This window comes from Pyxicephalus adspersus, chromosome Z (assembly GCF_032062135.1).
Source record: "Pyxicephalus adspersus chromosome Z, UCB_Pads_2.0, whole genome shotgun sequence".
In the NCBI taxonomy this organism is placed as follows: Eukaryota; Metazoa; Chordata; class Amphibia; order Anura; family Pyxicephalidae; genus Pyxicephalus; species Pyxicephalus adspersus.
In genome coordinates, this window is record NC_092871.1 from 74,251,191 (window position 1) to 74,276,409 (window position 25,219).

The 25,219-nt window shown below is 38.2% G+C and overlaps 1 protein-coding gene across 1 annotated transcript in view; it reads right to left on the reverse strand.

Annotated features, from left to right (window-relative positions):
• The window catches only part of SRPK3 (SRSF protein kinase 3), a 76,327-nt gene that overhangs the window by 45,506 nt on the left and 5,602 nt on the right, over positions 1-25,219 (reverse strand). The window contains exon 3 of the mRNA XM_072431939.1: positions 18,701-18,837. Within this exon, the coding sequence (XP_072288040.1) occupies positions 18,701-18,837 (137 nt within the window). The remainder of the gene's footprint in view (positions 1-18,700; positions 18,838-25,219) is intronic.

The window sequence follows — 25,219 nt, forward strand, 5'->3', positions numbered from 1 at the left end:
TGTCCTTCAAACCTTTCATATGATGTCACATTGATAGGAATGATACAAGACATAATGTACAGTCCAAACAGAATACAGGTGTTTCATTGCAAACAAATCTTAATAAGGGCGACTTAATCCCTAAAAAATAGTTAATTGAAAAACATAGATCTTTAGACCTAGAGTTGACGGGAAAGGTCTTTCTGCCCTTTCTCTTTTTTCTACACGTTTGAATTGAAGCATTATTTCTAAAATGAGCCCTTTCGTTCTATTGTTAATTAATCATGAGTTTTTTTAACCTAATTATCAACACTCTTTGTTTCAAACTATTGTTTATCTACCATATATGTGAATATTATCTAATATTTTATTGTTTGAGGTTATGTATGTCCTTTTCCCAAAAAAATGTCATTATAACAATAGGATCAGCTGTATCTAATGTTGTCTTGTGGATTATATATACCTATGATAATTATAGACGGTTAATGTACATTGCGAACCATGTAAAGTAGTTGTACAATGTAGGTTTACCTGAAATATCAATGGAAATATATGCACTTTTCATATCTCATCATGTTATTTTATTGCCCCACAAGGGAGTTGCTTCCTTCTTGATGGGGGCGCCCTTGGTATGACGGCACGGGTTCTCCTGGCACCTGTTGACACCCGTCTCTCGTTTGGGCATCGGTATCTTTCCGATGCCCAGGACCTGCTTTAGGGAGGGGAATTCATCCCCCACTAGCATGTGAGAGCGTAACAGGGGAGGGCGTGACATAAACACCCACCAAGCCTATGGGAGGAACGGGGAGGAGCTTCTCCCCCATCAAAACCCAACCAGTCTCTAATGCAAAGTCACACGAGCAGGCGCAGTACATAGCTAATTAAAACACTATACAGAGCAAAAGTAAGAATCCTTTTCTGCATCAAATTTCCAACTGCACGTGTACAAATTTATTGTGCACACGCAGTTCAAACAATCAATACCACTTATATTGATGTGATTACTGTAGCGTGGATTTGTATGGGCTATTCATTTACACGCAAGAAAGTGTGGTCAGAGGTTAAGCGCTGCTCTACGTAGGGAATAAGCAAAATTTATTTTTCTACTTACACACGTATTTTCTTTCTTTCAGATCATGTCTGGCTCTGCTGTTTTTTCGTTGTAAGTGCACTGATTCATTTTGTTATATCTGTGGCAGTTTCACCATTCCCAGTCAAGGGGTGAACATCAGCACATTTGTAGAGCAAGCCTTTTTGGCATATTTCAAAGTTAAACTTGGTGATCAAGATAAGTCTTGGGCCCTTCATAAGGTGTGCAAACAGTGTGTCGAGGGTTTACGGATGTGGACAAAGGGAACACGTGATAAGATGCCATTTGGTATACCTATGGTTTGGCGAGAGCCAGGAGATAATTTCAGTGACTGTTACTTTTGTATAGTGAAAACTTCAGGATATAACGAGAAAAATAAATGTAACATAAAGTATCCTAGTCTACCATCGGCTATACGACCAGTGGCTCATTCAAATGAAATCCCAGGGCCAGTTTTCGTTACACTACCCTCATTTGAAGAACATGATTATGGTGATGATCTTGGTGATAATGAAGAAGAGTTTGAAATTGAATAGAACTCTGTTCGTAAGGGATTTGATCAGCATGAGTTGAGTGATTTGGCACGTGATTTGGGACTATCAAAGAAGGCTTCAGAACTCCAAGCATCAAGACTGCGTTGGAAAAACTTACTTGAAAAAGGAACAAAGGTATTGTACTTTTGAACCAAAGAAATTGCATTTCTGCAGTACTTAACAACTGACAGTGGCTTTGTGTATTGCCATAACATACCTGGTTTAGTGGAGGAATTGGGAATTCCAATCTTTAACTCAACTGAATGGCCACTATTCATCGATAGCTCAAAGTGGAGCTTAAAGTGTCCTCCTTCACAATGGCAATATATTTGGGTCAGTTCCAATTGGCCGTTCAGTTTCTCTTTGTGAAAAATATGCAGACATAAGGAGATAAACCAAGTATCCCTGTTATCTGTGCATGTGGGACAGCAGAGCTCGTGGGAGGCATTGGGTGGAAAAGAATTGGTCTCCAAAATCTGCCCTAAAACCGGGTGATCTAATCATTCTACAAAAGCCACTTGTTGATAGAAAAAATATTATATTCCCGCCTGTGCACATAAAACTGGGTCTGATGAAGCAGTTCGTTAAAGCTTTGCCAATTGAAGGACACTGTTTCAAGTACATCATTTTGGCATCTCCTAGCCTGTCATTTGAAAAAATAAAGGTCAGTGTGTTTGATGGTCCATAGATTCGGCAGCTCATCAAAGATGAACGTTTCATTAGGACAATGTCAGAAGTCGAAAAGAATGCTTGGTTATCATTCAAAGCCATTGTCAAGGACTTTCCTGGAAAAACACGAGCAAATAATTACACAGAAATTGACCATAAACTCTTGGGAGAGGTACAAAATGCCTGGTTGCAAATAGAAGCATCAATGTGCATTTTCTGGATAACAATCTTTCTAACTTCCCAGAAAACCTTGGTGCAGTCAGTGATGAGCAAGGTGAATGATTCCACCAAGATTTAAAGGTCATTGAAAGACGGTATCAGGGTAGATGAGATGTTCATATGACGACTGACTATTGTTGGAGAATCCAGCGGGATTGTCCTAACACTAAACACTCCAGGAAAAGGTAAAAGCAAAAATGTTTACCTTAACAGCTTACCCAAATAATTTACTGTAAAAAAATGGCATAGAGTAACAATAAATTCTTTGTATGAACAAAATAAATTTAAAATAACCAGTACATTCAAGATGTTATTTCATAATTTTTTTGTTGTATGTAAAATATGTATGTTTTTGACAAAAATGGAGGGTATCGTAAATCTGGATGTGATAGCAATAAACTGGGGTCATTTCTGGATGCATTCATCACCCAAAAATAAGTAAAAAACAAGTGTAGAATCTAATTCAACAAAAAATGCATTCCCCAGTGTAATTGTCTTAACCCTTTATACGAGAGCAGTCCACTCACATCATGCAGCCCCTTTCCTGGCTTGCTGCGGACGTTCTACTCTTCCTGCATACCACCAACGGTTTAGCTAAGTCATAATCTTCTTTTACCTTAAGCTCTGAGAAACAGAACACATGTACTTAGTTGCATTTTTTAGTGGATATGCTTAGTTACATTTTTTAGAGAAGTTTTTTCTTTTTGCTCTTGCAATCTTCTAAGAGCACATTCTTCCCCTCTTTCCTTTAATTGGCAGCTAATTGCAATCTTACATGACATCAGCAGTATGTACCTACTATATTAATTTAAATTTAAACACACCAATAAACCTTGGATTAAGCAACTAACGTATTCCTATATATACCTCTAATTTTAGAAAATTATATATCAATACCTAATTTGTCACCATACCTATATGGCATCAAGTGATAACCTATAAACCAACATTATCTAGGTGAGCAAAAAACTTTTCAATCATATATGCAACAGTTCTCTAAGACTAGGACTTGAGTATAAACAACCTTCTTTATTCTTGCAGTAGGATCATTAACTGTCTGTGGACTATATGTTCCATAGATAGCCTGAGGTTTCCTGTGAGTAAACCTATAGCAACATATACCAACTTTATCACATGTTACATATGATAAAGTTACACATAAGTTTACACATATATAAAGTTACACATACTTTATCACATGTTATATGTTTACTCAATAGTGGTTGATAAACTTCCCACAACCATAGTAAGTTCATTATTTTTTTTATAGTCTATATTATATGTAACCTTAAAAATATGTGTGCTGAATAATAATTTCTGTTAGATACCAACTATTACATTAAAGCACCCCTGGATTACTGAAATTTGAATTGATGTTAAACTAAATAGTTTCATTGTATGTCTTGCAAATAGTTGAAAACCATATTTCAGCTTTTAATTGTATTATGATTTTGATAAAACTGAATATTCTGTAACTCATTGTCTTTGATGATCATATTGTGTAGTTACTCAAGTCTCCATATCTCCTGAGGAAGCCAAATTGGACGAAACACATCGGGTACTATCTCTGAAATATATGTGACACATCCTAATATTGTCAATTGATGACCTAGTGATCATGGTTACAAGTACCAACATTTTTTTAATTACTTTTGATGTTAGTTGAATATGTTATATAAATATTTTTGGTCTTACTTTCAAAACGTTATTGATTGTAAAGTTGTTAAAAAAATTTAGTTTTATTTGTAAAACCTCAAGTGCCATATAATAGCCTCTCTTCATTTCCAACGACTATCCTCGTTCGTCGGCGTCGTTGGTTACTTTTTTTATGAACGATTTTTGGCCAATCGGTCGTTCGTCGTTCATTTCCAACGATAAAAATTGGACGTGTGTACGCAGCTTAAGAGGCAAGGCACAGCTTAGAATAAATGTGACAAAAAGACTCCCTTTTTGGTCCTTCTTTCTAACCTTCCTTGTTTTTTATTTAAAGCTTTTTATTAAATTTATTAAATATTGGACATATTTCGGTGAGTTTTGCCAAAGAATTACAGGCCTACGATGTAAATTTCCATGAAAGACAATGTACTGCTTTTAGATATATAAATCCGGACAAAAATGAAGCACCCAGGAGGTTAAAGGTATGTCAAGTTACATGGTTCCCATTAGCACATTTCCAAGGTTTGTTTGGAGGGGGTATTAGGAAAGAATGGCAACCCAGCTTAACAATATAAGTGCTATTTACTGTGTTTCTGAAAGAAACATAACACACCAGTGTGACAAGCCCTTTATGAAGGGGGTCCTATTTTGTTTTTGTTTTTTTGGTTTCAATAGATTTTTATTGATTTTTTCTTTATAATAGCATAATTTAATTTAATATAATGGAAAAACACCAATGTATATAAAAAAACTTATAAAATTTTGATCAAATAGTACATATATGTGACAACATTGCAGAATAGGGCATATTATCAGTTCCCTTATGGCCTTATTCTGGCAATACAATAAAATTATTTTAGAAACTTCTACATTCCTTCCTACACATATAGTGCAGACGCTACACTTTGGTCAAAGCAGTTCAATAATACAATTAACAGTAATTTCTGTGCGAAACCATCTTATTGGATAGTACAGCTAGGTCATAGTAAGTCTGTTTTGAGCTAAAGATGAGTGCATGCAGCTGTGTTAATAAACCGGACAATTTTTGGTACATTTGTGGCAAATATACCCCATGTGATTAATGCAAGAACCTAACCAAGAGGGTGAGAATGTGAAATTAGAGATCAGGATAAAAGCTGAGCACCTCATATCCGCTGTCAAGTGTGTTACGTTGACCTAACACAATGGTTGAAAGAGAAAAGGAAAAAAAAGCCTTTTGTTGTGTCCATGGTATGGCGTGAGCCAAAAGACCATCACCCGGACTGCTACTTCTATATGAGAAAAATTGCTGAGTTTTTGAAAAAAAACTAATTCAAAAATTGTCTATCCTGATTGTGAATCTGCTCTGAAGCCAGTGCCACATGATGCAGAGAATCCAGTGCCAGTCCCTTCTACATCTGTTGTTACTGACAGTGACATGTTGGATGGGGAACAGGAGGATGATGTCGATGTTAATTAAAAATTATGAACCCCAATTTGAAGAGGGTAAGCCACATTTTATAGGTCAATCAGATTTATATAGTCTAGTAAGAGACCTGTCTTTGTCAAAATATAAGTTTGAACTGTTAGCCTCCAGATTAAAGGAATGGAATTTGCTACAAAAAGGAATGACAACTTCACACTTTAGTGATCATCACACAAAGTCTGCGGTAATTACAAGCTGGAAAACGACATTTGCTTCTGTAACGACGTGAGTGGTCTGATGATGGAGTTAGGTTGTGAATACATACCAAAGCAGTGGACATTGTTCATAGCCTCGAGCAAAGCAAGTTTGAAAGTTGTATTGCTGTATAAAGGTAACAAAAAACTTTCTGTACCTCTTGCTCATGCCGAGGTAATGAAAGAGAAAAACAAATCCATGGAGGTCATTTTGTAATTGATTAACTATTCAGATCACAAGTGGAACGTTTGTGGTGACCTGAGGGTGGTGGCACTCCTTCTTGGCCTGCAATTGGGACATACAAAATTTATATGCATTCTGTGCCTGTGGAACAGTCATGGTGACAGCAACCATTATAAAGTGAAAGAAAGAGACCAGACCAGACATGAACACACTGTTGGCCAGTACAACGTGAAAGCATAAATCACTCATTAATCCACAGAAAGTTTACCTTCCTATTAAACGTGGATTAATGAAAAAATTTGTTGTTGCAATGGATTGTGATGGTATGCGTTTGATGGGAAGGACAAGCTTGGAAAAGTACTACCAGATGCTAAACTGAAAGCAGTCATTTTTGTTGGTCCCCAAATCCGCAATTTGATACGTGATGACACATTCTGAGACAAACTCAACCCACTTGAACTTGCTGCTTGGGATTCATTTGTGTTAGTTGCACAAAACTTTCTGGGCAACCAGCGAGCAGAAAACCATGCTGAACTCGTGAACAACATGCTAACAGCATACCATCAACTTGGCTGCCGAATGTCACCTAAAACTGATTTCCTACATTCCCATCTGGACTTCTTCCCACAAAATTTGGGCAATGTGAGTGATGAATATGGGGGGAGAGGTTCCACCAGGACATTTCTGTTATGGAAACAAGATATCAAGGCCAGTGGAACCTCAACATGATGGGTGACTACTGCTGGTTTCTGCAATGGGAGACAGCGGAGAGCCACAAACGCAAAAGCAAGTGCCTGAAACACTTCTGAAGTGTACATGTGTGTTGAACAAAGACAAAAACAAAAATTATGTGTAATAGTATATGTTGTTGCAACATAAAATTACGTTTTTGTAATGTCATGGAGAGAATGTACTAATCGCTTCTATACCGTAATTTACTTAAGATTCGGACATCCTAGACAGAATCAGACTTCAGATTTCGATTCAGCACACTTGTTTTAGTATAGGACACATTGATTAGACCAATTAGCAAACTATATTAATTTTTTTGTCATGCAGTATAATTGTTTAAAGTTCAAATGATTTGTTTAAAATTTAGGTTCTTCTGCATTTCTTCGATTAACTAAATATATATAAAAAGTCTCTGCTAACCAGTTGCCAGTTTTTACATTATAATTACGGCCTTCACAGATTTACAAAGAGCTTTTACATTTAACAAGCACTTACCTTAAATCTGTCACAAATGCAACTGCAGCTAAGGTAACCTGTTCTCAAGCTTAGTTCATACTGTACTTCCCATAACTAGGACAGAGCAAAACAAGATCCCCCCTCTGTGTCTGCCTACCCGCTCCTTCACTTTCCTCTCTCCCTGTGTACTAGAGAAAAACTATTTAGAGGCCAATAGAGACAGAGTGTCAGACTCACCTCCCTCTCACTAAAGCGCAGACACTCTCTCCTGTGCACGCGGGCAGTTCTGACACTGGACGTGCCTCTGTTTCCAAGCTTTACCAATTCCGTCCAATCCGCTGGTCAATCAGTGTTCGTGCAACGTGTCTCCATTGTGCTGAGCCCCTAATTCTGTTGGGCTGTTTACTGTTCACCTGATGCTTAATTCAGTGTTTCCTCTGTCCAGCTCCCATGTTAACCCCTCGTTGTCCAGTCTGTTGGTTCCCAGCCAACTTCCCTGTGCTGTTCCAGTGTTCCTGTCTCTCTGTGGCTATCCTTGAGTCACCTGTGCCTCCTGTTGCTTCCAGTGTCTCCTGTATTCCCTGTGCCTGCAGTGGCCTTTGTGTCACTGGTGTCTGTCTCCTGGATCCCTGGCAATTGACCCCTGGCGTGTAACCTGACCTCTCTTGCTTGCTGCCTGCCTCAACCCCGGCTTTTCTCGACTCTCCTTCTGCTTTGTAATTTGGTACCATATTTTGCCCACCTTGGTGTGCCCAAGGACCGCAACCTGGCAGTAACCACTGGCGCAGCATCCTCACCACCAGAGGCTCTGGAGAAATCCTGGTTACAGCTTAGACTCTGTGCCTTGGCCCATCTTAGGGCTCACACCACCTCTGTGCAAGCCGTGGCCCCTTAGTGGTCCTGTCTTTCCGTGCATGACACTGAGATGAGAAAACACAAGTGTATCGTCACCCAACAGTCAAATATCACAAATAAAACTTCCAAAAAGATGACTCCTGTGTTTTCTAACTCTACTTATTCAGTATTAGGTAATTTCTTTTCATTTTGATGATTATGGCCCAAGGGTATTGAAAACCCAAAAATTGAGTATTTCAGAAAATTTAAATATTAAATAAATTACTGCATCAATGCAGCATGGCATGGGGACAATCACCCTGTGGCACTGCTAAGGTGTTATGGAAGCCCAGGATGCTTTGATAGCAGTCTTCAGTTCATCTGCATTTTTGTGCCTGGTGTCTCTCATCTCCCTCTTGACAATATCCATAGATTCTCTATGGGGTTTAGGTCAGGCAAGTTTGTTGGCCAATCAAACACAGTGATACCATGGTCATTAAACCATATTGCTTGGTATTGCTACTTCTGGCAGTGTGGGCGGGTGCCTGTTTGAAAATTAGGTAGCATCTCTAAAATAATTGTCAGCAGAGAGAAGCATGAAGTGCTTTAAAATTGGCTGGTACATGGCTGTCCTGACTTTGGAGTTGATAGAACACAGTGAACCAACACCAGCAGATGACATGGCTCCCCAAACCATCAATGACTGTGGAAACTTTACACCAGACCTCAAGCAACTTGAATTCTGTGTCTATCCACTATTCCTCAAGACTCTGGAGAGACCTTGATTTAAAAAAAATAATGCAAAATTTACTTTCATCTGAAAAGAGGACTTTGGAGCACTAAGCAGCAGCAGTCCAGTCTTTTTTCTCCCAGGTAAGACGCTTCTGACGTTGTCCCTGGTTCAGGAAAGGCTTGACACAAGGAATGTTGTAGCCCATGTTTCAGGTAAGTGTTTTAACTCTTGAAGCACTGGTCCAGCCACCATCCAATCTTCTTTGTGATTCTCCCCCAAATTTTTGAATGGACTGTGCCTCACATTCCTCTCAAAGCTACAGTTATCTCTGTTGCTTCTGCAGCTTTTTTGACACATTTCTTTCTTCCACTTAACTTTCTGTGCTTGGATACAGCACTCTGTGAACAGCCAGCTCCTTTAGCAATGACCTTTGTAGGTTAGCCTTTTATGTAAAGTATAAATTATTTTTTTTATTAAACTCTTTAATTGAAGCCCTTCCCTTTTCTGTCTTTAACACTGGGGCAGAATGGTAGCACAAAACTTTCTGCACATGCTTTTTCCTACATGGTCCAACGCACATGCAGTGCATGATGGGTTGAAGTAGGCAGAACCTGGAAGACGAAGAAAGAGGATGCCGCCCAAAAGATGGTATATGTTACGTTCATTACTTTTATGTAAAGAAGGAAATTGTGGAGGCTATAAATTTGATCTCTAAATCTGCCTCACATTGACCTCAAACTGTATCTGGATTGTGAACTTGTCTGAGGCCTCACTTATGGCTTTCCTCCCCCCACCCGTTTTCTCTTTCTTTTTATGATGAGCTAATCTATTGAATATTTAGTATGCTTACCATTCCATGGCTTTCTCTTCCATGTTATTATTATGAAGCCTTTTTTGAGGGGGAAAACTATTCATTACATGTTTTCTGCCTCGCGAAGACCTTTGAAAATTTTAAATAATATTTAGAAATAATAATGGTTTGCTTTAACTATTGTTTCTATTCAACTACACAAGTTATACCATTTAGGGTATGCACATGTTTACAAGGTCTTGTAATATGTTGGTTCTTGCAATGTTTTTATATGTATTTATATAGTCTACATAGGAGTAATCTTACATTGCTTTTGATATTAGAAACAAGGTTTATCAAATCAATTTTTTTGTGATTTCTAGCAAAGACATTATGTCATTGTATACTGGGTATAAGCCCTCCCTTCCCCCATGTAGGGCTCTTACTTTTGTGGGAATTTTGAACATGTATTTGAGTTTACCTTCTACTTCTAAATCGCTACAAGATCATTTGGTTAAACATGCCTCTAGACTAAAAAAAGTTAAATCAGCTGCCATTGCGGATTTAATAAAAACTTTTGCCTTCCTGGAAAGTTCTCATAACAACAATTCAGACCCAAATATATTTTTATCTTTATCCAATAAAATATGCTTCCTAAAATTAAGAGATTTTTATTATTAACTAGTACAGTGATACCCCGGCCAACGAATGGCCCAGCTCACAAATTTTTTTAACTGTTTAAGAGACTCGGCTAACAAATATGAACTCGGCTACCAAATGTAAAAAAAACAAAACAAAAAAAAACAGGTACGGGGCTTCCCTGCTGCTCGTGTGCAGGATGGAGGCTGGAGGGAGGCAGTTTGCTGCTCATGTGCAGGATGGAGGATGGAGGCTGAAGAGGGGAGGGAGGCAGTTTGCATGACTTGCAGAAGAAATCTTTTGCTAAACACAGCTGAGGTTGTGGGTGATCTTAGGGAGGCTCCTCTTCAACATCTTGTAACTCTTTCTTCTAGTTAATGAATGTCTAGGCTCCTTAAAGTTTTTTTCTTTTTTTTTTTGCTTTTTGATACAGTAACTGACACCTTGCTGCCTAATAATATGTTGAGACTGTTCCAATTGAGAAGCTGTTCGTGGTGAGCCTTTGGTGAGTTTATGGCCTTTTATATTGTGTTTTTTTCTATATTTATAAAACATATCATTAAATTGTGGGCAGCATCCAGAATGAATCAAATGTTTTTCTTTAGAAACCTATGGGAAGTCATGTTTTGGATAACAAAGATTTTGGCTAACAAATGTGATTCCAGAACTAATTATCTTTGTTAGCTGAAGTTAGCCGAGGGGCTCACAATCAAAAACATGCAGTTAGATTAGTTGGTTACCCCACAAACTGACCTTAGACTGTATTAAACACATTTCCCTACCATAGTCCTATGTTTTTTTAATACAGTATAATGTCAATTTGGGGGTAACCAATTAACCCAACTGCATGTTTTTGGACTTTGAGTGAAGTACCCGGAGGGTATCCTTGCAGATAGTATCCTTGCAGATAGTGTCCTGGCTGAGATTCAAATCTGGCACCTAGCACTGCAATTGCCAGAGTGCTAACCTCTGAGCCTCCATGCTGCCAGTTGATAGAACATGCAGGATGTTTTTTAGTAACAGGGTGACACACCAGGCAGACCTTAAGCTAGGGCTTTACACCCCTGCATAGCTATAATCTCAGTTCCCTGCATAAACCTGAAAACGGGACACAAAACATTCAACCAAATTGAAATAGCAGTTTCCTTTAAAGATTTCCAATATGGTTTATTTAATCTGAAAGGATTCTCCAATATGGTTCCTGACCAATTTAGATCTTAATTTCAGATGTATATCAGGGACAGTGCACTGACTAAAATCCCTCTCACTGACCGATGTCATTTAGATAGCCCCTTTTAAATTACATACATGTATTTGTTAGTAATAGATAAAGTCCGGGAATTGATGGATTCACACCTAGGTTTTCCGAAATACTCCAAGATGTACTCATTCATGCAGGTTTTAAACTCAATATCCTCCACCTCTATTTCCAATCCTATCACTGGAAGTTTATATTATTGTCCTACCCAAGGACAAGGTCCTTGCCAGGTCAAGACAACACAGTTTGTGGTAGTTATAGGCCCATATCCTTAACTAATTTAGACATTAGGATTTGTTCCAAACCTATTGCAAACAGACTCAAGTCCCATCTGCCCCACATCTCTAATTTAAACCAAGCTGACTTTACAATTAGGTGGGCACCTCTGTATCAACACTCTGAAAACAAATTCCCTTATAAATTGGGCTAAAAAAAATTCTAAATCAGCATGCCTCCTTTCAGTCGATGCTAAAAAGACATTTGATCAGGTTATTTGGGTTTTCCTCCAAGAAACATTCCTTCAAATTGGATTAGGTCCCGTCATATTTGAACAGATACATGTTCTGTATACCGGCCTATATGCAGGAGTTTGCACTGATGGGATTCCTTCTGAACCCTTCACAATAAGAACAACACCAGACAGGGCTGTCCGCTTTCCATGCTCCTTTATATTTTAGATATGGAACAACTGACCAATGCCATACTGATAATATGGGCATGCAGATAGGAGACACCCACTATAAATTATCTATTTTTGTGGATGATATCTTATTATATATAACATCTCCCATTTTTTATATACCAGAAGGTATTAAGGAGTTTCAACATTGTGGGGCTTTAACATTGTTTCAACATTGTGGGGCATACCTAAATTACCTAAATTTTGAGTTTTCACTTTACATAAAAGGACAGACAACCCTTTTATGTAAAGTAAAAATTCTGTTTGTGTTTTAAGTTCAACACCCTTTTTTTAAAAAAAAGAAGGGTGTAGCACCGCCCCCTTAATTCTTCATCGCATGCGCAGTGAGATCGGCATGTTTTTTTCCCAATCTATGTCACCCGATCTTGCGCCTGCATTGGGTAATGTAGGAAGAAGAACCCGGAAGAAGAGGAGAAGATGGCCACGCCTGGCACATTGTCCCAAGGACAGATATGGGGATGACGCGGAACCCGATGAAAGAAACCTCTCGACGGATCAACTTGCTGTGCCGGATTGAAGTTAGGTGTTTTTTTTTTTTGTTTTGAGTAGTTTTGGGTTTACTTCCTCGTTAAGTAACTTTACAGTTATTTTCACCATTCAGTTTTGGGACTTTAATGGTACCAATCTTTTACAAATATAATATTAACTTTAATTACACTAATTAAAAACAATAACATTTAAATGCGACCACATAATCAATTTAAAATTGTATTTAACAATTCCTCAGTCAATGTTTCCCCTAACTTTCAGGTTAATTATAAGATGGAGATGTCCAATTTCCCCTTCTTTTGTAGGTTCAGGTATGCACAAGGCCCCAATTGCTCAAGGACACCTACACCAGCAGCCTAATCCTTTCAGGTAACTGTCTTACCTAGATAAGGCAAAAGGAGGAGGGAGAGATAGTAGGTAAATAAAGGCAGGGGGCCGCAGCAATGAGCCACCACTTGTGTGGCTGGCAAAATCCCATGTCAGGGAGCTATGCATTTACCAAACTCCCTTTTCCAGCAACCAATAAACTGAAAAATCAAGAGGATTCAGCTCTAAGTTCCCAGGGTACACTCCAATCTGTGCTCCTTTATAGGCCCAAATGATGGAGTGGCCCATAATCTAAACAAAAACCTTGCAGTCTAGAATAAATGATGTACACACATACTAAGATGAACATAAGATCAAAAACCAATTTTCAACCACTAAATCCTAGCGTTAGAGAAAGCCAGTCAGCAGCCTCAGTGGCCGCAGCAATTGTAAAGTTAAGAGAGCAAGTATTGACAGAAGTTAATCCTGAAAAAATTACACACTTTTTTTAAAAACAACTTAAACTGAAATTGCATGCCATTCTGGTGAATCAAAAAATGTACAGGGAGAAGATGCTGCTCTCACAAAAATTAGGACACCAAGGAGACAGGGCATGTGGGCAAAAGCGAAATAGCACAAAGATTATTCATCCTACCTCCAGCCAATTGGTCAGTCTTACCCTTCTTAATGAAAATGTCCATTCACTCCCCAGCCAAATGCAATTATTGAAAAAACAATTTTTAGTGGGGCTATAATTCTAAAATGTGCAAAGCCCCAAAAAATAACAGGAAAAAGGCAACCTGAAAAAGGAGAGATTTATAGGGATAGAAAGGTACAGATCACGCAGCACTAACTAGTATACAGAAAATTGCAGAAGTAACAGGCGCTCTAGCATCAGGAAAAAAAATCCCATTTGTGCAAGCTCTTAAGCACTTGCCTTACTGGGAAAAAGGAAAACTATGAAGTTTTATTCTGCAGTTTCAGGAAAGAGCACATGCCTGACAAAGTTTTATAAATGTGAAAGTAAGTGTGGCCCAGAGAAATCAATTGTTCAAAAACAATCTGTTGTTCTAAAAAAGGCATTGTTAGGAAGAGAACAACCCTGCAAAAATGGGACCCAGGAACGTCATGCCATTAAATAATTATGGCCGGTAGATTGAGCTAAGGAATTGACAACCTTTGAATAAAAGGTCAAACTAAGTCCCACAGGTGCACTAGACATTGCATTCTGACTGTGTCTGCATCAACCCTCAGGGAACTGAAATTCTCAAGCTAAAAACCGAAGAAAGCTTCTGACAAAATGTTAAACTTACCCTGAACAAATATGGCCTTAACCCAAATATTAGAATGTAAACATTGTAAAGCAAAGTATCGAAATGGATTCACTACAGGGAAGATTTAGAAACAAGGCAATTCTGCAATTGCAAAAGCTCTCCCCACAGCTCAATGGCTACAATAGTTAAAAAGAGTTCCATCAAAACAATATTGGTAGTAGGGCCTTGATCAACCCAGTCAAAATGCTTGGTCCAGCACACCATTGTTTACCCCATAAAGCTACAAATATGCTCATAAGGTGCCATAAAATCAGAAATGGCATAGAAAAGTCCTCTAAAATGACCCATAGGCAGAATGTGAGAAACAAAAGTCAAAAGGCACAAAAAAGAACTTCAAGGTAATCTTCCTTCTGTTCTTTTTTTTTTTTTTTTTTTTTTTACAACTTGTCAACCTTAGGCAGGGAGAGCAAAAATTAAATTTAATTTCATTATCAATTGTAACCCTCAGAAACACAATGGGAGAAAAAGGAGGAAAAGATTTATCAGAAGCCAGAAGGACACCGACTCTACAGTAAATGTTAGCAAATGAGAAATACAGATGCAAAAACCTGGAGAAGGAAGCCAATAAACAAAAAAAAATAATCTAAATAATGTATGACATTATCAAAGCACGTATTCATACCTAACCACCCAGTCTAGAAAAGTTGTAAACAAGTTGTAAACCTCAAAATAGTGGCAAGACAAGGAGCAACCCATCAAAGGGACTTGTCAAAGAAATATTTACCCTCCAAGACAAAAAAAGTAAAAAGCAGATGGGTGGATAGGTAGGAAGCGAAACACAGATTCAATATCAGCATTAGCCAACAAATCAAGAGACACTTTTGGGAAAAGACAAGTGATGGATAAGACAAAAATCATTAGGTTCATTTTTAGGAACCAAACCCAAAGGAGATATTCTAAAATTTTCAAAAGGAGGAGAGGAGAAAGGGCCGGCAACTCTGCCTTCAGCAACTTCTTTAAAGCAGCATGTTCTAAACTACAAACCAAAGCCAGGTTATTACCAGGGGAGCAACCTGAACCCTGAGAGGAAGGTAACAAAAAAAACAAAAACAAAGGCAAAACCATTAAATAGGATGTGTGACTTCGCCCTGTGTGGGTAAGCCAGCAACCATGGAAGCATTACTAGAAATTTCCCCGGGGTGTGAGTCATTGAGACACACTTGTGCTTGCATTTACAATTAGCTGAAAATTTACAGACACTATCAGTAAAGGCAACATAACCCCTTTTTAAAACGTGAAGAACTAGGGGCAGGGGAAGGACGATACGTGGGAGAAGTAAGTTTAGACACAACCCAACATCTTTTATAAACCATTTCATACTGGAGTGTATTGGTAATTTTTGGTGGTAGGCTTCATCATAAAAAACAAAAAACAAAACAGGATAAACCAGCAAAAGTTTTACATGCTTCCAAAATAATATCAATATACCGTATATGTTAGAAAACGTCCTTACTCTTCTCAATGGACTTTTCTGACACTATACTAGCAAAAAATCAGAAGGTTTGAACCCAGTTGCTAAAGGATTTTGCCACCGTACAGAGCTTTTCATTTTCTCCCAACCTTTTTTGAACCCTTATCCCCAGATAACATAGAATTCTTAGCAAAGGGGAAGAAGGGAACATAAATCAATTTATTCACCTTTCCAAATCTCTTCTTGGCTTCCTTTAAGTGGCATTTAGCAACCACTCTAGGGATAGTAGCAGAAGGGAAAAGGGCTAGCTCAGGAACTGCAGAATTTGCCCAAACACTAGCAGCTGCATTACAACCTGGCAAATCCTGAGGCACTGCCACAAAACTTTGTTATTTATTGTTGAGTCCAGTCTTCGGTCATATAACAATTTACAAATCTCTTGGCTAAGTCATAAGAACGTTGTAATTTTACCTAAACTGGTACATCACTTCTATACAGTTGCCACTCCACCCCCACAATATTTCTTTTCAGGCTTGGAGCTGTTTACTTCTTTATATGGCAAGAGAGGAAAGCACCACTTATCAGTATTAGCAATGCCATATTTCAATCTTTATTACAATGTTTCATAATATTGTGGACTGGACAAAAATAGATTTCGCAAAGCACGTGTGGCGCTAGACGAAATTATGTCATCACTTTTCCTACCCCTGGCCCCTTGAATTCAGCCACAGCTCAATCAATTTTCATTCCATCTACCTTTACCCATATCCTCAGCCAATTCTATTCTCGAGCAGCTAAACTATCACTACAGGAGTAAAATATGCCTTGTGCCCAAAGGGGATCTTCCTGGTTAGCTTACAAATTGTGAAATTATGCCCAGATGTTACAACCTTTTCTAACCGAGTAACACACGGGGTAAAATCCATTTATAATATTTTACTAGAAGTAATTGGATTTTTTTCTAGACCCAGAAAAACTTGAGAAATTGTTTTGTTTTATACACAAACTATCTAGATCATCCAGGGATCGGGAATGTTGTTTAAAAATTCTCAGTAGATAGTATAGGTGCCTGATGGACATCCATAGGTTTGATCCTGCCTACCCCCCAAATCGCTGGTGACGCGGTTACTCACAGAGTTCTTTGCTACATACCTGGAGTTCTTGCCTATTAAATTTCTTTTGAACATGATCTTTAATTTATATATTCTACTTATGGGCACAAAAGTCCACCCACACCCCACTATAACTTTATTTAGCCATCTTACCCGGCTAGAACAGAACCATAAAAAGGGGGCTTTACACCACTTTATTGTAATAAGTCATTGAATTATGAAGGATAGGTGGGTGAAGTATTGAATCTATGAAAACACTGATAATGTGAGAGGAAAACTGTTTCGGGGATAGAATGTCCTGGGATACCTAGAAAATGCTATAAGACATCCCCAGGTATTCAATCCTACCTCTACTGATTACTAGGTCTAATGTTTGCTGAGTGTCATTTGTTGCATGTATATATATCGTCTGAAGTATATGAAGTATTCATTTTTTGGTTTTGGTTTTTAGCTGGTACAGTTATACCATGGTGTATATATTTTTAATTTTTGCTTCTCATATTTATTGCTTCATATATTTATATATTGAAATTATCTTTGTTGCCTGTTAACGTTTTATCAGCCTTGTGGAATCTGGCTGATAATCCTTTTTTTCTATATATATAAAAAAAAAAGTCATTGTATACCATTTCTTTTTCTGATGTGTTCAAGGATGTTAGTTTACTCCATTATTTTATGTGCCCCTCCCCCCCCCCCCTTTTGCTAATTCCAAATGTCTGTATTCCTGTTTATTTTTTTTTATTTTTTGAAATCTTTAACAAAAACGAATTGCACATAAAAAATCAGCAGCCATAGAAAAAATTGACATCTCTAAAAAGTTAAGTTTTTTTCTGATGCTCACATTTTTGTTGGTCAAAAATGACCTGTTTGAATTTATGACATCCATCCCCACTTAAAGTTGAAGCTATCCTATCAGCATGTTTCTGAGAACATGAGAACTGCAGCACAGCTTTCTAGCCCCTTGTGATGTTTCTAACTCCCAGTCTCAGTTCTGTAGGATGTTTGTAGGTTTCTTTATCTCCACTGTCTTTTTTAAAACCTCTAAAACATTTTAATAGTATTCAAAAGAGGACTTTTTTCGGGAGGGGAATCCAGCAATGGCAGCTTTCCATAATTTCTTAGTACTGGTTTGCAGAAAAAGTAATCAGACAGGTTGGATATTATTAAGTTTTACTACTGATATTTGTGCTTCCCCAAACTACCTTCTAAAAAGCAATTAGGTGATCACCTGATATGTGGATAAGCAAGTTGGGAGGTTATCTAAAGTCTAATGATTTGTTTCTGAATGATCTGATTGTTTTATAAAGAGCTATCTTTATTCTCCCACACACTATGCAATATTTTTGATCATTTAGACAAAAAAACATCAATTCAAACTCAATACATGGGTGAAATGTTAAACAATAATTGATCAAGAAATGTATTTCTTTGCCAGAACAATTGTTTAATAAAGTTTAAAAATCTAACAAATTGTTTCACTGAACACTTTTAATCAATTACAAAAGATAGATTTATATCCAGATCTAATATCGAATGAAAATACCATCACAATAAAGTTGGATTGTGTATGCCATTGTAGTCCTGGCACAGTTAACATGACACTACAAACTGTATGTCCATCAAGTTTGTTTAGATCCTGCTAACAAGAATTACATTTGTTTGGACTTCCTTGCACAACTCCAGAACAGTATGTTATGTGGTGGTTTTAGGAAACATATGTGATCTGGGTGTGCCTGTATCAATTCAAAAATCATAGCATTTAACGGATGATTCATATGGGACAGGAACTGATGTAAATAGTTTTATATGCTCTTTAAAATGCTGCATGTATGGCAATGTTATTAGGTGACGAGAATATATATTACAGAAGTGACTATCTATTTAGATAATAAGTACTGTTTAAACAAAACTGCTCACCTCTGCAGTAATCCCCAGGATCTTCCTGCTCCTCATTGTCAGAGCCAAGTGGCCCGGGAGGAGGTAACACTGGTGTTGGGGGTGTAGGAGGTGGTCCTGGAGATATAGACAGATCCTGGACATTTGGATCCAGGGTACTGCAAAAAAAAGAGCGATTTTGAAATAAATAAAAACATTGATATAAAATGTTTAAGTTGCAATTTAAAAATGTTGAATTCATTTTAAAATTAAGGTTATACTTAAAGCGTAACTAAAGTAAAAAAAAAAAAAGTCACTTACCTTTACCTCTGCAGGTACCTCTGGCGCTGTCTTTCACGCGGTCCCGTTGTCCTGGTTTTTATGATCCATGCCGGGCACTGCCATCCTTTTCTTCCTTCTTCTTCTGACTACTTCACAGCACAGGCGTGAGATAACGCAGCCTGCTGTAGTTGTAAAAAAAAAGTGCCAATCTCACTGCGCATGAATGAGACCAGAGCCTTTTTTTCAATGGCTGAAAAGCTCCTGGGATTCGTAACATACGTATGCCAGGAGGCTCTACTCTCCCATTCAGACTTTACCGCCGGGGTACAAAGGCGTTTAATGAAAAAAAAAAAAAAATACATTTTTACTTTAAATAGAACGAGTTATCTACCCTTCTATATAAAGTAAGGATTGTGGTGATAGGTCTGGTGATAGGCAGTTTTTAAAATGCAACACATTTTTAAAATATTGGAGCTAAGAAGTGCTAAAACCTCTGTCAGGTTTTCACAATGCAAGCCTTAAAACTCACCCTCTTCAATATCCCTCACTTACAGAGTAGATTATAACCACATCAAGGGTGGAGGAAGGGATAACCTTCACTTTATGAATGAAGGCTGTAGGCAATATCCAATGGCTGCCCATTCAGGTTCTTAAAGCATAGCACAATTTATTCATTTAAGAATAAATTAAACTTTACATAAAAAAGTCAGCACAGTCACACTTAGCAAATTGGGCAGTAAATATATACAAAAAAATAAGCAAAATAAAAAATTACAATAGAACACCACAAAACTGCTGTAGATCCAAGACTAAATTTTGGAAATGCAACAGTAAAAAAAAATAAAACAAAGATGACAAACTTTCTGGTGACCAGTAGGTGGCTTGCAGCCTAGTTACTGGGGCCAAAAATGTGGATGTTTTGCTAAAGAATTCTAAAATTATCCTTATCCTTTAATAGGACTAGGGGTAATAATTTATTGTATCCTCTGTTTTTGTTGATTTTGTCCTTGGACACTTGGGTTTCTAAAACAGAGAAGAAGTTTCTGTTCCTAATTGTTCCAGCATCACCTTTGGCTCCTTAGGCTCCAGGCCTCATTTTTAACTCATACATCATTAAGCCTACACTATGGTAACAACAATTGCCCACAACCCTGCTTGTTTGTGAAAGTTTTTAACATAGGCATATCCAACCTCTCCTTTCTTGACATAACCACATCCCCAATAGATACATACAAAGAAATTTTGTGGAACACCACCAAACAATGAGACTTTTTTAGCAAAAGGAATAATTTTCAAGATGATAGATAATTGTTGATATGGATCTCAGATATTTTCTCATATATTATACAAAACTTTGATGTCTTTTCTTATAATTGCGGTAGGTATTATAACCATTAGGAAGGTAATTCAAGAATATCAGACAATACACTCCTCCAAATATGGATGCACTCAGATACAGCAGGGTACTTATCAATAATCAACTTTTTGTGAATACCCGCATCCTTCCATGCTAGCAGAACCGCTCACCTTCCTATATTACAATGTGGATAACTCCTTTGCATGCTGCCCCATTACATCCTGTGAAGATGATTTCCAAAAATATTTTAAACCCTACTGTTGGGATGCGCACTAGTCTGAGAAACGCAATACATATGTCTACATTCGTCATGTAATGATGCACTAATTCAAAACATTTCATGCAACATTCAGCATATAATATGCAAAGCATTTTAAATATTGTTCCTTCTTGGCACAGTCAAAAGAACATTGGAAAAATTACACTAAATGTCCTCTGACACTCTCTAAAACAACTGGGGGACATGAAAGGTTTTCCAAAGCTATTTTACAACAACCTCTGGGAACAAAGAGTTTATAGTGGTAATACTGGGCTGCTAAAAAGTGCACCTAGGTAACAATAACAAGAGCTGCTAATGTTATAGGTAAAATGCCCACTTATTCTCAATGGTCAATTCATACAATAATTAGAGGTGATTCCTAAAGTGGACTAAAATGTTAGGCCTGCTTTTACTCTTTGGGCCCCTTCCCAAATCACTACTCTTGGTAGGTGAAAGATCTGAACCTAAAAAGGAAAAATGTAAAACAGTACTCGCTTTACAACCATTTTCAGCAACAGCGATTAAAGGAGGATAATGTCACCATCTTAGCAGAAAAATTCCTGTGGAAATTGACTTGGATATCTTCCTGCTTGATTTCACCTGGTCCAAGACTTCCCTGAAAGTCTTCTGAAAAGTCAGTGACATCATGCCCAACAAAGTGGAAAACAAGAGTAAAGTAAGTAAAGAGTAAAGTAAGTAAACACTATTACCATGATAATAATAAAATAATGAGCTGCAGATAAGTCAGAGTTTAGGACCATCTATGCAGTAAAGCCACTTATTTTATATTTTTCACCAGTCCATGATGAGAGCTTTATAGCCTAGAAGTATCGTTTAAAGGACCATGTGCCAATGACAGCAAGGAAGGTTAAGAAGTTAGCTACCAGCTGTCTTTTTTAGCTATTGGCTTTCAAATGCCTGGGATCTGTCTCACTTCTCTGGTAAAATTAAAGTAGTCACTGGATCATGTTTGATGTCTTAATTTGTTTGACAGACAGAGTTTGGAATCATTTTCAAGAGGAGCACATGATTTTTTTTGCTCACGCAACTGCTTCTTTATTGTGTTCTTAATTTATCAACTGCAAGTAGTTATATTTGCATATATACAATTGTATACCATATGTAAATTATACATATTGAGGTTGTAACTTGTAAGTGTAGCTTTATGTATATCTTTGAGCAAAAGTTGCACTAATCTTTCATGGACAGCCTTTAAGTGCTTTTTCATGAATCTCTCAAGTATTTTATTTTATTATTATTATATTTTTCATAAGTGTTTATATAGCACCAACATATTACACAGAACTGTACAACAAATAGACAGAAAGATACGGACAAAGACACAGGAGGAGTAGAGGATTCAGCCTAGAAGACGCGGAACGGTGGGTAAGTAGTGAGGGTTTAATAGACAGAAGAAGCCAGGTAGGCAAGCTTCAAAAGATGGGTTTTAATAGATCTTTTAAATGAGCAGAAAGTGGGAGCATGCCGAATGGGATTCAGAGAGAGTCGGGGCAGCTAAGGAAAAGTCTTTGAGCTCTGCAGGACAAAGTTATGGAAGCGGAAGTCATTAGTGGGTCATTGGATGAGCGAGGAGAGTGGCTAGAGGTGTATTTTTTTATCAGGTTAGAAAGGTAAGTGTGACGCGAACTGAGAAGGAATTTGAAAGCATAGCACAGGAGCTTTAATTTGATTTTTAGGTGAAATAGAAGCCAGTGAAAAGAACTACAAAGAGATGCAGCAGAAGAGGAGCGGTGGGAAGGATGGATGAGTCTGGCTGCAGCATTCATAATAGATTGTAGAGGAGAGGAGAGGGTTAGTGGAGGATGTTACAGTAGTCCGGAGAAGAAATGATAAAAGCGTGTACTTGGTGGTCTCTGCAGACAAGTAGGGGCAGATTTTGTTAAAGTTGTGAACTTGAAAGTGACAGGACCTGGAGATTTTCTGAATATGAGAGGTAAAGGAGAGGGCCGAATCAAAGGTGACACCAAGACAATTTGTCTATGGGGAAGGATGGATAACAATGTTATTAACAATTAGAAATATGTAAGAGGGCAAAATCTGAGGCGTTTGAGGGAGGAAGATTATAAGTTCTGTTTTGTCCATGCTGAGTTTTAGAAATCTGTCAGCTGTCCTTGGTGAGATGGTCGACGAGCAGCATAAAACCTTATCCAGGACAGGGGGAGACAGGTCAGGGGTGGACAGATAGATTTGAGTGTTATCAGTATGCAGATGGTACTGTAAACCAAAGGAGGGTATGAGTATACTGAGTGAGGTGATGTCCAGAGAAAAAGAGAACCGGTCCAGGAACACCAACAGAAAGGACAGTAGGAGAGGAGGAATTACCATTGAAAAAAAACTTGAAGAAGAAGTGGTCAGACAGGTAGGAAGCCAACCAAGAGAGAGCAGTGTCACTGATACCAATAGCATTTGGATTACAAGGGGTCGATCAATAGTGTCAAAAGCAGAAGAAAGATCTAGGAGAAGGAAAGTTGCTGAAGTGGGTTGAGGAGATGGTGTTCATGTAGTCGGTGAGTCTTTTTATACAAGGCACTCAAGAAGTTTGGAAATGTATAAAAGAAGGGAGATAGTATGATAGCTAAAAAGTATGGATGGGTATAGTGAGGGTTTCTTCAGGATAGGTAGAATAATGGCATGTTAGTGCGGGGGCAAGGTGGAGGAGTGGGCGTGAAGTAGATCAGAGGGAATTGGGTCAAGTGAAATAGTAGTGGATAGAAATGAAGAGAGAAGAGAGAACATTTCATCCACAGTAACAGGGCTGAGGGAGGTTAGTGATGATTTACAGATAGAAAGGGTGGATATGGATGGAGTAGCACGGTGAGCAGAGACATCATGTCTGAGATTGGTAATTTTATCTCTAAAGTAGATGTCAATGTCCTGGACAGAGAAGGTAGTTGTGGGGGGAGCAGGTGTGGGGTTTAGGACAGAGTCAATTGTTGAGAAAAAGCTGCGTGGTTTGGAATGGATATGACAGAGAAATAATTTTGCCTGGCAACAATGAGGGCAGTATTAAAGTGTTGTAGAGTGGCTTTGTAGTCCATGAAGTCAGGGGTGGGTCCGGATTTCCTCCACTTGCGCTCAGTTGCACGAGCAGGCTTTTATAGATGTTTAGTGTGTTTGTTGTGGCAGGGGATTAGCAGAACGAGGATAGCAGAAAGTGGCAGGGTTATCCAGAGCCAAAGAAAGAGTGTGGCTGAACTGAGTGGCAGCTGAGTGTAGGGGTTAAGGCAGTTTGAGAATAGGTTGTAGTCCAGGTTACAAATGTCTCTCTGCCCCTGACAAAGTCTGGGATGTGGCAAAGGGTGGCAAGAATTAGAAAGACTTTTAGAAAGGGGAAATGGTGAGATGTCAAGGTGGGAGGCGTTGCCGAGTCTGGAAAATACCAGGTCTAATGTATGTCCGGTGATGTTCTGTGCAAGTGCGTGAGGAGGTAATAGAGAGCAGTTTGGCTGAGGAATTATGGTTGGGTCATCTGCTGCAACAATAAACTCACCAAGGATGAGGGTGGCAGGTCTTGAAAAAGAGTATGAGGAAGCCAAGAGACAAAGTTGTCAAAAAAATGTGAAAATGGGCTGAAGGGGAGGCGGTAGACAACAGCAACAATAAAGGGTAGGGGGTGGAAAAGATGTTTGTAATGTGCTTCAAATGGGGTGAAAAAAAGAGAGGGTGGGGTAGGAAAGAATCTGTATGTACAGTAAGGGGAGAGAATAAGACCCACACCAACACCTACGCTGTTGCCAGGTCTGTGGGTATGTTTGAAGTGCAGGTCTCCACAGGAGAGTGCAGCGGCAGAGGCAGAGTCTGAGGAGGAAAGCCAAGTTTCAGCGAGAGCCAGTAAATTAGTTACTATGTTGATTACCTGTAAAAATCTGACAGAGTAGATTTCTGCCTAAAATAGAACTGTTGTCAGATCTCGGGGGATGCTTGTGACATATAGATATTTTAGATCCATGTAATAGAGGCCTTTAGCATTTTCCTGTATGTCATTCACTTACAGATAACACAAAAGGGCCATATTGTTTTAAGGTCCCACATTACCAGTTTGACCACTTGTGCCACTCTCCTCACCTGTACAGGTCTGTACAAAGCCACCCGTTTAAAGAGATATTTCCTAAAGTGAAGCTAAAAGCTGAATTTCAAAAGTGAATGTTTGCTTTGTTATATGATTTAAAAGTATTACATGTGACTAAACTAGTGGTGGTAAACTCCCTAAATAAAAAAGGTGGTTCACCATTTTATAAATAGAAACCACCCTGTATCCCTCCCCTTAGTCCTACATAAATACAGCCCCATGGACCGCTCACACAAATAATTTGCTCTTAGTTGGCAAATTTTTCCAAACCTGATCCAGATCAATTCCAGTTTTTTTTTTTGCCAGATTCACCTATGATAGTGTATCTTCTCCCATCTTTGAGAGCTTTATTAAATCAGGCCCAAAGCCAAGAACCTGTATAATAGGAAAGTAGTAGTTGAAAAATCTCAGTAATTTTTTTAATTTTAAATGACATGAGTGTGTGTCAAGTAAATAGATGCTAAATTTGGTAAACCTTAAAAATGCAAAGTAATGGAAAATTATGATACTCAAAATTATGAAAACACAATGCTAAAAAGCTTTTACCAAGCATCAATTAAAAATTAACTATAA